Source organism: Biomphalaria glabrata, chromosome 18, assembly GCF_947242115.1.
Source record: "Biomphalaria glabrata chromosome 18, xgBioGlab47.1, whole genome shotgun sequence".
Classification (NCBI taxonomy): Eukaryota; Metazoa; Mollusca; class Gastropoda; family Planorbidae; genus Biomphalaria; species Biomphalaria glabrata.
In genome coordinates this window covers 11996963-12010576 of record NC_074728.1, presented here as the reverse complement: position 1 = coordinate 12010576, position 13614 = coordinate 11996963, and the positions used below count along the sequence as shown (strand labels likewise).

Genomic DNA, 13614 nt, shown 5'->3' with positions numbered 1-13614 from the left:
AATAGTATTAACTTGTATAATAAAACTTTAAAAGGCAGCTCAAATAAAATTGCAATAAATTAATTTAGCTAATTTGTTACAATTTTTTAGATTTGTACAAAGCCTGAATTCATGTGAATAGTCGATTGACTGACACACATTATTTGTCTACAGGTTGTGTGTGTGTAAGTCATCTTTAATTTTCCCACTTAAAGACAACGAATAATAAGTATTATTTCATGTATTTAAAGCTTAAAAATGAATAGTGTCTACATTGTAATATACTGTTACTCTTCTATTAAAAAAAAAAAAAAGAATGCCAAATATCATATCTACTATTCACTGTACTTTAGTAATGGAGCCCAGCGACTGGTAGAAAAACAAGTGAATGTGTGAGATGTTTTATTGGGGGTAGTGTTTAATCTCAAGTGACTGTAGCTAGTTTAAGTTTTTTAAATTTGTGGTTTGAATTGTCAATTTTTTTTAAAAAAATAATGTTATAAGTTCCAGCAACTGGCAGAAAAAAAAACAACATTGATAGGCTTAAAAGCTGACTATAGTTTTGCTTTAGTTTTTATTTAATACAAGAAGGGGAAGGTTAACTATCTAAAAATCTTTTGACTACACTCATGAAAGTTAAGCATTAGAGCCTTTTTTCCTTTTATTTGATAGGGGTTTAAACTTCGAAATATTTATGGCTACGCTAAATCGCATTCGTTTAGTCTTTTATTAGCGGCCCCCGTAAGGGGATAAAGCCGCTATTAGGTTTGTGCAAAATGTCCCTCTGTCCGTCTGTCACACTTAGATCTCGAAAACTAGAAGAGATATGAAAAATATTATTTCATCATTAAATGCGGCTTGAAAAGTTTAGGTGCAACGGCTACTTTAATTTTTCTAAAAGCAAACCGTTTAATTTATAAAATTAATTATGCAAGCGATTTTTTCATAAAAATACACCAATTCTAAAACAATTACGTAAATGTAAGGGAGGCAGTGTTACAATATGCTAACAAAGATGGACAATTTTTAGTGAATTTTCAGTATCACTAAGTCAAATATATTTAAAAAATGTACAGGAAATGTTTACAACAAATATAAATAATAGTTAAAGATGTTTTTTCTGGTCAACTAGCTGCTAAAATTAAAAGAAAACATTTCTGTTTGTTTATAAAGGCTAATAATGCATTTTGTATGTAAATATCACGCACATTTTTTTTAATGGACTTTTTATGCAGCGATTTTCGTGCAGTAGCGTAACGTCGCTACATGATCAGGTGCTAAACCAATTCCTTAAACTTTTTTAAAAAATCAGATTTTATTTATTTTTTGTTTAGTGCCCCATCCGAATAAAAGAAGATTATTTTTGTACGTTTTGGCTGTTGGTCGGTCTGTCCGTCACGATTAGATTAAAAAAACTAGAACTCTAAAAGCTATTGAAAATCTGATTTACACTTTAATGTTCCTCCCGTAACATCTCAATAGTTTTAAGTATCTAAAAATTGATTGTTCCGGATTTTTTTTTGCAAAACTAATCAACCCCAACAAATGTTTGTTTGCTCTTCTAATTTATATTACATTCAATTTCCATTCTTAAACGTTGCAAAAACACATTATCAATAATATGTTGTTCCGTTTTTTTATGTAAATAGCATATTAATGCTAAATCAAAATCTCTATACTGACTTATATTTCATTAAGTGTAAAAATGTTCCGGATATTGTTTTATAAAACATGAATTATGCCTAATGATTGTTTGAAATCGCATAATTTACTAATATTACACTTATATTATTTGACAATGTGTCACTATAATTTGGTTATCAATATCAAATTGTTCCGTATTTTCATCTTTAAACAAATTTTAAAAATATCAACAATAGGTTGTTCAGGGCTTTAAAAAAAAGTAATTTACTAGAATTGATTACTGAACATTACTTTTTAGACATTTAATTTTCTTGCTGAAACATAACATAGAAGTTTTGTAATCGATAAAGAATGTTCCGGATTTTGTTTCTTATAAATCGTCGCCAGAAAGTTCCGAATTTTTTAAAAATCTACTAACGCCAAATAATTGTTTGAACTCCCTCTTCTAATTAATAAACAAATAATCTTCTCATTTACGAAATAATGTTTTTACGGATTTTTATGAAAAATATTTTAACTCACTACTCTCCTACAGTACATTTAACTTTCTACCTAAAACATTAAAAAATCTAATTATCGTTAATATTATGTTCCGATTTTTAAGGAAAACAGAATCCAAACACCAAAGTAAGGTATGAAAATCTCTCCACATGGCTGTAGTACATCTAATTTTTATACGAGACAATCAAAAAAATTTAATTAACGGTATTACATTTATCTGAAATTCTTTTTTTCTTTTACTATTTATACAGAGATCCGGAACAATCTATTATATAAACTTTTCAATTGTGTTCATACCTAAAAATTATTGCGATGTTTTGAAACGTAAAATAAAGGTTAATCAATTTTTAATAACTTTTAGTTGTTTTTTTTATATCAAGATGACGGACAGACCAACTGACAGACAAAACGCAAAAACAATGCAGCTTTGATCCTTTTTAAATAAATTCTATTAGAACTCAGTGCGCCAATGTCTATGAACCCTAGTTAAATATCTCGTGTAAATAAAGACATTTTTTTTTATGGTACCGGTACTAGCCTATTGTGAGCCTATTGTGAGGTAATGGATTTTTTTTTCTTTGACATTATATGAATGGACTCTATAAATGCAATGTTAAAAGAACGCACTCAGTGCACCAATGTCTATTTGTCAAAAACAATGTGCAAGTTGAATGTATTCTAACACACAAGCAACATTGCTTTAAGGCATTTCTGTGTAATCCAGCTTTCCCCCAAATCAGATAACGCTACACTATTGCCAAAAGGATAGGTCCAGCGGAAACTGAGACTCATGAAGGAGTCATGGTATAACAAAAAAAAGCAGACAAAATCCAGTCCTATGCTGACAATAAAAATGCAAAAATGTTTTTCAATTCAATCAAAACTTTTTACGTCCCTCGTCAAAATGGCTCATCCCCCATATTCAGTGCTGATGGAAACAAAATTCTCCCAGACAAGGAGGACATACTTGTTCGCTTGGCTGAAAACTTCAGTACAGTCCTTATATGTCAAGCATTAGCGCCGAAGTCATTGCACGCCTGGAACAAGTCCCAATAAACAATTCACTCGCTGAACCTCCCCTGCTCAATGAAGTAATGACTGCAATATCCAACTTATCAATTGGTAAGGAACTGGGACTAGATTCCATCCCTGCTGAAATATACTCGATTGGCAAGTCAGAGCTGACAGCTAAACTAACCGACTAACTACCACAAGAGTTCAAAGACCCCTCCATCATTCACCAGATAATGTGGGAACAAAAGAAACTACCACAAGAGTTCAAAGATGCCTCCATCATTCATCTCTACAAGAGAAAGGGAAATATGCATTTATGCGATAACCATCGTGGCATATTCGTTTTATACATTGCTGGCAAAATTCTGGCTAGGGTGCTATTAAACAGACTACAACACCACCAAGAAAGTTACCTATTTCAGGAGAATCAATGCAACGCTTTTAGATTTTTGAGTGTGTAATTTCCTTTTTTTATATTAAAGAGGTATTTTTAGCTTCGAATTCCGCTGAGAAGGGTTTTTTAATTCAAAACCCCTTTGGCTACGCTCATAGAATTGTGAGTGTGTAATTAGCTTTTTTATATTGAAGAGGTGGTTTTTAGCACTAAACCCTGCTGAAGGTTTTTTTTAAAACACAAAACCCCTTTGGCTACGCTCATAGAGTCTATCTGGTGATTGATGTATGGATAGTCTTATATTGAAGATCCTTATAGAAGTTCTGAACTCTTTATCTCCCTAATTATTTTCCACGTTTTGTTCATTTTTTTACTCTGTACATTCACCTTGTTATGAATAAACTTCAATAACATTTTTCTTTGTAGTCAGAAAACGTTAGTTTCGATATAGAGTTATATGAGAATGCATACTCTTTTTATATAACACAAATTATAGTTTATAAAACCAAAAATTAATTTAATTTAATGGGGTCAAATCAACGATACTATCGTTATTTAGGAGAGAAAGAGTAAATACGCATCGACAAGACTTCCGCAGCATATGGCATGCAAATAAAAGCCGAAAAAAATTATGCTCTTGGAATTTGGAAATTGTTGTTTGCATTCTTTTTATTTGTTTTGTTTTATAGAAGAGGGAGATTTGAGTGCAAACCCCCTGGTAGGGGGTTTTAAACTCAAAACCCCTTGGCTGCGCTGTGGCAGTGATTGATTAGTGTTAAATCTCACCTAAAATAAACATAATCAAAGCAAAAAAACAGTCACTAAATGTTGATCCCCCCTGGCTACGCCTATGATATTGTTATGACTTTGCCATGCGCACCGCCATCCAAGATAGTGCAGAAAGAAGGTGCACACTATCTGTGACTAAACAAGTCGGATGTTGACATTGGAGAGAAAACGATTTCCGCCCGAGTAGAGAGCCAATAACGAGATGCTGTATTCAAGGCAGATGCCTTTTGTGTTTGTCATGTCTCCGTGTAAATAAACGTCTATGTCTCGTTGAGTTGCCTCCCTTAAGTTATTACATTGGTGTCAGAAGTGGGATTTTTTTTTTTAGGCGACTCAACGAGAGGAGGTAGGATTCTATCACAATGGCATCTTTGAAACAACTAGACCAACTCTTAGTTAAAGAGCTAAGGCAGGAACTTCGTTACAGACGCCTGAAGCTTGGTGGTAGCAATGAGGTGCTTACAGCTCGTCTCCGGCAAGCCCTAATTGATGAAGACGAAGATCCGGAGACCTACCTGTTTGAAATTGAACCGGACATTTATGAGCTTATTGGCAAGATAAATGAAGGTATTGATGCATTGTGTGAACAAATTAACAGTATGAGAAACAAGGTAGATAAAATGGTGTCTCAAGTGAAAGAAATAGACTCGTTGGTAAAGGAGCAGTTGCCTGTAGACTCGTTGGTAATGAAGTTGCGTGGTCAAGACTGTGGCTGCACAAACAATGGTGACGGAGACGCTGGGGATTGGAGCGCCGTCTGTGTTTTGGTCAAGTCTTGTGGTTGTGACTTTCAAGACGAGAAACGTGACAATGATTGCTGTGATGATCTCAACGAGATGTACCAAATCGAAGGGAAAGAGACAAATGAAGAAACTGAAGACTGTTATGTGCCTGAAGCGTTTGTTCCTGTTGTACCTGTTACCAGTACCTTAATGAGCTGGACAGATCAAGACAAAGTTGGGTCTGCGTTCAAGCCTGTTGCTATGGACCTTAATGACCTCTGCCTATCTGCCGGTGCTCACGAGGGAAATTCGAAGCTTGACAACTGCATCCAGAAGTTTAGCATGAACTGTACGTGCGGCGCATCACACATAGAATTTAGATGCCAAGAAAAACCACCAACAAGGCATGTGTACTTCTATCATCATCATCGACATTGGCATAGATGAATGTCAATCAAATCACTCTAAATCTGAGCTGTCAAGATGTCTTACACTTGAACCTGAAGAGACCTATCTTCTGGATGTGAGACTGTTATCTGAGGATGACTGCGGTGCATTGGACTTCGTTTGCAACGTGGCTGCATGTGAACCTGCAGCTCCATAGAGAGGCGTCTGTCGGGAAGGTCTGCTGAGACAGCGTGTCCGATCAACGGCTGTGCTGAAGAAAACAGTGCTCGACCCTATCTCTTTGTGTGTCAAACGGCCACATCATCGTCGCAACAACAGCCTGGTCAACTGGAGACAGAGAAAGCGGCACTGGAGGAAAACAATGCGGATGGCTTCGTGGGGGACACGCTCCCTGCCGCCTGTGGCTCCCACTGATCGACCTCCACCTGAACTGTCAAACCTCAGCTGCAGTGTTTCTTTTCGGGACGAAAAGTGCTAAGACGGGGGCAATGTTATGACTTTGCCTTACGCACCGCCATCTAAGAAGGTGCGCACTATCTGTGACTAAACAAGTCGGATGTTGACATGAGAGAGAGAACGATTTCCGCCCAAAGAGAGAGAGCCAATATGGAGATGCTGTACTCAAGGCAGATGCCCTTTGTGTTTGTCATGTCTCCGTGTAAATAAACGTCTATGTCTCCTTGAGTTGCCTCCCTTAAGTTATTACAATATATATATATATATATATATATATATATATATATATTGTGATGTTGCTTGTTCAGACTGTCTTGAGGTCAACTATAGATGACTGTTGATTTCAACCAATTACTCTGCAAGAGTTTGAGTTTTATTGTTTGGGTGTATTCAATGTAGTTGATCAACAATCCAGACAAAACAAGACATCGGTTTTAACAAGTAAAGAGATGTAGTCAACGCTGATGAACAACTTCACATATATTTATTCTAAGAAAAGGCCACAGTAAAAGTCTCTGTCACTAAACACGTCGTTACCCTAGAGGATTATATCGCTAACTGATTTTCCGGTCTCTAACCCAACATATCCCAAACGTCATTAGTCCCGTTCAATATGCGTCTTCTATGGTGCGTCGCTAAATAACTAATCTATATAAATAAGGTGTCTAACAGATTCCTGGTTCTCTAAAATAGTTCACTGCTTCTGCTGCTACTCTGGTAGTACGACGAAGTTTGCTGTTGTATGCTGCTTCACTAGACCAAAATGTCCGTAATGTCCAATGTAGACTAGGTGAGACCAAGGTCACCTCCAACGACGTTCCGTTATACGATTAACGGTTTTCAACAAAATTAAGTGGATGTAGCTGTTTCCACTACTTCAATATTAACAAGTCTAGATATGGTCTAGACCAACGTATAATAAATATATCAATGTCCAGCAACGACAAATACGACTTCACTAATCTTCCAAAGGTTAAACACAGTGACCGTTATAAAAGTGGCAAGCAACCGGTTCAATGAGCAAACTGCTCCACAAGAATCTCTCAAAGGGTAAGACGACAGAGCGATTTAGTTAGCTACCAAACTTGTAGTACTCACAATACTTCTGACAGCGGGCAAACTGTCCTTCTCAAAACTGACGAGGTAAAACTTGATACGACTATGTGGCTCCTACGACTGTTTTCTCAAGCGAAGAAAAAAATATGTCCAACAGGTTCACTGACAAACTCTCACCCGTTATGAATGAACGGTTCCTCTGGCTGTAGGTCGATTCAGCATACGAAGATCAGGCGTTGATAATATAAGCGTTGAGTAGACCAGACGTTGCGATGATCACTGTCCTGACGAAGGTCACCCTGAGCTAACGGCTCGTTGAACGTACGATCAAGCAGGCGACGACTGCATGTAGATCTAGAACAAAGTCACTCTGCGATGAATCTGTGTTCAGCCGTACTCCGATGAAACTTTATATCTTCGAGTGCACGACCCTCACCTGAGTAAACGTTCAGCTTCGAGGTCCGGTTCAATGTTCGGCTTCAAGGTTCGGGCTTCGAGGTTCGGGGTCGCCACTGTGATGTTGCTTGTTCAGACTGTCTTGAGGTCAACTATAGATGACTGTTGATTTCAACCAATTACTCTGCAAGCGTTTGAGTTTTATTGTTCGGTTGTATTCAGTGTAGTTGATCAACAATCCAGATAAAACAAGACATCGGTTTTAACAAGTAAAGAGATGTAGTCAACGCTGATGAACAACTTCACATATATTTATTCTAAGAAAAGGCCACAGTAAAAGTCTCTGTCACTAAACGCGTCGTTACCCTAGAGGATTATATCGCTAACTGATTTTCCGGTCTCTAACCCAACATATCCCAAACGTCATTAGTCCCGTTCAATATGCGTCTTCTATGGTGCATCGCTAAATAACTAATGTATATAAATAAGGTGTCTAACAATATATATATCAGAATCAGATTCGTTATTAGTTAAAGATTTCTTTCAAAAAAATTACCAAACAAACAGATAGACTGACAGAGTTAGTTCATATCAACTATGTAAAAATAGATCATTAGTTCTTCAGAGCAATGGGAGTGACACAGATTGGTGGGGAGACTTATAAGCAGGAGAAGACAACAAATGTAAGAGCACTTAGGTTTCAAGTAAGTTGATTGTGTCTACTTCCGTAAAGTGAAATTAAGTCGCATTGTGGTTTTGTAAAGTAGGTTCCATAATTTATATTTTTGTGATTCCAAGCTAATGTATGTTATGTATTTTAAAGGATTTCTATTCTTTATCATTCAAGTAAGTATCTCCTGCAATAAGGTAAAATTCGGATGATTGGAAATAGCTCCGTAGATAAGACGGGAACCAATGCAAAGAAGACTTACAATAATTCTCCTTTTATTATATATTCAGGCATAATATATTTATTTTTTACTTTGAGGCTTCCAGGAAGTTGGAACGGCAAATGATTATTTAAATGATCTCTTCATTTAAATAATCGAAATTCCTGCAAAGATTGAAGTAGTAGATTACAAATGAAACAAAAATTAATTTATCTTTTTATTTATAAGAGTTACGCCACAAAAAATGGTTGGGAAGGCCATGACATGTTGCCCCACAGTGCGGTAGGTTATCACATGCATGAGGTCAAAATCACAAACATATTAAAATCTGTCCTCTGGAATATTTTAGTATATAGGGTATATACGTGGAAAATGTTATTTTTATTTAAAAAAAAAATGAATACAGCCATAGTTGAAAATAGCCGGTTTGTAGGAAAAGTCTATCAGAGGCCTCATTGCCTGATTACAAATGGCCCCAAAAACTCATTAATCAAGTTGCTGAAACTAATGTGTACAAAGAGGTGGGAATGTCTCCAACAAAAGTGAACACATTGTTTTTGTTAAGAGAAAATATTGCTGATGAGATCTTGCTTATGGTGTTGGCATAGAAATATTGTCCTTAAGTGTCTTCCTAAAATCCAAAGCATTGTCATCTCCAGCAAACAATTGCTCAGGACTTTTAGATGGTTCATGGATGCCATCTGGAAAGGTGATTCACTTAACTATGCCCATGAGGCAGCGCTTGATATTTAACCTTTTTTTCTAGTTATTTAGAGAAGTCTTTTATGTTTCTGTTTGTAGCTAAATCTTTCCTCACCTAAACTGCCATAATCTTCTTACTATTACATAGCAACAAAGGTTTGTAGTTGACATTTTGCTGATTGTCACTTTTCCGCAGTGATAGGTCTTGATTAATTACGCCAACAGCTAATGGCATTGTAACTGTGTTGTGGTGCGGTAATAATCTTAGTACTAGGTGACCGAGCCTCGCTCGTTTAAATGATTTATTGAGGAAATATATTTACTTATTTTGCTTTCGTTTTCTTTTAGTTCTAAATGTCAATGTACATGGCGATTAGAAAAAAGTCTCTTAAAGTTCCCATACAGAACACGTCGGTATGGACATTAGAGAGGGACTTCTTATACTCCGATACTTACGCTTTAGAAAGCACTATCCCGTATGGGAGGACGAGCGTTTGCAAAAGGCAGTCTTTTTTGTGAGCTGAATGGTGGTATACGTAACAGAGATGCCCCACAGAAACGCTCTAAAGACCAGCCTAGGCACCAACTAGCTTTAACTGACATAGAGAGGGTATCTGACTGCAGGCGGCTTTAGAACAAGATAGCTGAGAGTTTTTATAAAGGCCGCGGGATACAAAAAAACGCCACACACACACACACATATATATATATATATATATATATATATATATATATATATATATATATATATATATATATATACCAGAAAAGTGTGAAATTCTAATCTTTTATGCAAAGTACAAAGTAATTCTCCATTACCTACTAGGCATATAAAAAAAAAACACTAATGAACATTAGGATTTCTGAAGAATAAAACTAACTTTGTAGGCCCATATGCTATGCTAGGTGCAATTTCAATTTTCAGTTAATTTAATATTTTATAACTCAACTAATCGTACTTTAAAATCGTAATACGTATTAGCAAATATAAAATTGTTTCTTTTATTTGACAACAGAAGAGTCAATAAAAAAACCCAACAATTTGTTATTTAACTATTGGTAATTAATTATTCTTTTATGCATCTCAAAACAAGGGAAGGAATTTGTACTTGGCTGAAGTGGTGGCATAAACTGAATTAGTCCCCCTTCATAGGTTCGTCTTTATTCTTAGTGAACACAAGCTTGAAAAATAGGACGAGACCATAGAAAGAATTGATGACTAAATATCTTCCATGTTCATAGGCTCTCCACTAGCAGAGTTGTTACTGTGTTGGCTTGAAAAACCTTAGAAGGCTTGAGACGTTTTTTTGAATTCAGGTCGTTTCCCTCTCTTTTTTATGAATGCTTTTTAATTGTTAGTTTAGATCAGGGGTGGGCACATTACGATCCGCCGGCTACATGCGGCCCGCCGGATTGTCTAATGCGGCCCGCCGGATTGTTTTATGCGGGCCACGGACACCTACATAAATCAGGTGTGCCCACAGTAAATACATATAAAATGCAAATATATTAAAAATAACTCTAAATATTTTTATAAATTGATGAAACTTTCTCAAATAAAAAGTTTCAAGTAAACGAAGATGCTATACTTGAATAAACTCAGTCTAAGACGCTATCTCAGGCCAATATTTATTCAATGCTATGAAGAACTGTGTTGAGTGTTGGATATGCTTGGAAGAAGAAGGCAAGTATAACACCTGACGGAGCTCGTTCTTTGACTGAGAAAAAACATCTTTTTCTTTTTAATAAAGAATAACCCGGTCATATAACTCAGGAAAGTTTACATAAAGTTGTAAAAAATATCAACGTATTAGTGGTTCACATATCTCCAGTGATCAAACTTATCAGAGCTAGGCAGTTCCGAAAAGGACTTGAAGATTTAAAAACAAAATATTCCGATGTACCAGCTGGCTTAGCATGGACAATGTAATGAGAAGTAATGAGAAGAATATAAAATCTCAAGGAAGAAATTTTTATGTTCATTGAAGGACACTGAATGTGATTTAGTTACTAATATTTCTAATGAAGAGTGGAAGACTGATAACCCCTTGATTAGATATTGATTAAAAGCCGATAAAATGTTTCGATGTGATGATCGTGGAAAACACAAAAAAATCATTTGTAATGTTAAGGCTTCATTGGAATTTATCTTTTATATTGATAAATATTTGTATGCATTTGAAAAAAGTGTTTATACCCGATTATTGTGTTGAAATTTTTCTTAATAAAAAATTCACTGTGCTATCGTACTAAAAATACATATTTAACAAAAGAAAGTATAATAAGGTATTTTCTCATTTAAAGTCTTGCTAATAGGTTGATCTAGCTGGCTTTAAGTCCCATCTAGATAAAAAAAAAAGTTAGAATAACATTACATATTTTTTTACCCCACTAAATACTAGTGAAAAAAAAAATGTCAACGTAGAGTTGCACTTTTTTTTTTTCGAATGATTAACAGTTCTAAAAAATCCACGTATGATAAAATATTAATGTACCCTCAAGCCTATATTTTACTAAAGTTTTACAATAAATACTTTGTAATCCTAGTTTAAAAAAGCTTAAACTCTGGCTGTATGTCTGTCTTTTAGATACAAAAAATTTACACTTTAAAAAAAAATAAATTCTCACACATCTAATTTCGTATAAGGTTGAAATTTCGCACCTTTTTTTTTAACCTGATTGGACGAGAAGCAATTTTTAAAAAAGACAACTTCTACATAAATAACTTAAAAAATTATTTTGTTTGGTATCAGACAACATGAATTTAAACCTGACAGATGTGGTGGTATAAATTGAATTAGTGTGTCTTTAAGACACTTCAACCATGAATTTAAATTCATGTCGTACAACTTTTTTATGCATTTAAGAAGTGATCATGGTAACATGGACAGAGTTACCCCCCATTCTTCTTACATTCTACTCACCTTTCTTTTCCAACTGGTCCCTACAAGTGATAGGATCAATAGTGCATGTGAAATTGAGCTTGACGAAAACGATTGGTAGAAACATTTCTAATCGCAGAGATTTATCATCGTTAGTCTAGATCTATTACTATTTTAATTAATTAAACACCTCAGATAACATTTCTATTTTTCTAAGTTAAGAAATTGTTACAGTTAGAACTAATTAAATATCAAATTTTACTTACATCCAGAAAGAAAAATGGGTAAGACGTAACGGTAATATTTCATTTTGGAAACTTGATTTTTTTTTTCCTAAGAAGGCTGCAAGTTTTCGGTAACTGAAGTTTACTAATGTCGATGTTGTTAACCTATTAGGGCTTAACACCAACTAGATATTACAGTGAGCACATTGACTAACTAGTCACAGAGCTTGTCGCTAATGTGTTGACAATTGTCGTCATGTATGACATCTAAAACAGTGTCAACCAGTTGATTGATATGTTACAATAATTACTTAGGGATTTCCATAGGTGATAGTTATTGTTTAGTTTTCAAGTCTGACATTCTGCTTGCAATCAAAATAAATATTTTTAAAGCAATAATGTAAGTAGAAAAAAAAACAAGCAATATGGTGAAAGTTGGGCTACAAGGCAAGAAATCTAAATTAATAAAGAAATAAAATGAAACTTTGGCCTGAGATTATGAAAAAATTTGGCTTAATAAACAATGACAAGCACGCAGTGGCATTTCAGACCGCACTGGACGAAACCCATTCATGGTGGAAATCCAAGTAGAAATTTTATGTCTGAATTTACATTTAAAAAAAGAAATGGCGGTTGTTTGATATATTTTGCTTCAACTATTAGGTCCTAAAAGAAAAGATCTACTTCCTGGCCCTCAACAATATACTTAATAGGCTCAAAGGAGAGACGGATAGGCCTGAAAACCTGGGGGTGTTGTACTGAGGTAGACAGAGTTACAGCAAAGTGTAAAAACATTAAAACTCGGGGATCAATGATGTCACTGTAGACTGTACTAACCTCATAAAACACTACGAGGACATATGTGTATCATAGGCTTTATAACATAAGAAAGACAAAGCTGTTCATAATAACACAGTACACACACACAAGCTGTCATTTGGTTTTTACAGGTCTAGGGTATGCCGGGTTCTCCACCTGAATGCTGATTTGCTAATTATTAACTTCTTGCCGGGGTTGTAATTTGGCCGTGGCTCGTCTGCCCGGACAACCCGGACAGTTTATTAGTTAATACGTAGATACTTATGCAACACAAATAATGACTGTATGTTAACTTATATCAGTTAATAGCAAGAGTGTAAATGCAACAATTTAATAAATAAATAACGTAGCATGACGTGACAGATGAACACGTGTATGGTAAATAGTATTTTACAAGGTCAAGTACAAACAAGCAACTTATTCAAAATAACATAGCACACCTTAATCTACGTGTCACAATTCGATCAGGGCCCGAGAGGCCCACAACCCAACCCATGGCTGCAAGAACCAAACCATACAATCAGGCTTGACTACAACAGAGTCCCAAACCTGCGTCCCCAAGACTGGGGAAGAAAACTATCTAAAGGCAAAACAAACAGAGCAATGACACCAACATAGCGCGTCTTTGGAAACTAAAGCACAAACCATTATGGTGCACAAAAGAGAAACATCAAGCAAAAAAGTATCCCAGATGCGCACGACACAAGCCAACCCTGACACCAAGCAAGTTTGACACAC

The 13614-nt window shown here is 35.4% G+C and overlaps 1 protein-coding gene across 2 annotated transcripts in view; it reads right to left on the bottom strand.

Moving 5' to 3' along the window:
• Positions 1-12257, bottom strand: part of LOC106065353 (uncharacterized) — a 49892-nt gene extending 37635 nt beyond the window's left edge. For both annotated transcript variants that reach the window (XM_056017727.1, XM_056017726.1), the window contains exon 1: positions 12100-12257. In XM_056017727.1, coding sequence (XP_055873702.1) covers positions 12100-12142 — 43 coding nt within the window. In that variant the 5' untranslated portion in view covers positions 12143-12257. The remainder of the gene's footprint in view (positions 1-12099) is intronic.
• Positions 12258-13614: the final 1357 nt, after the last annotated feature.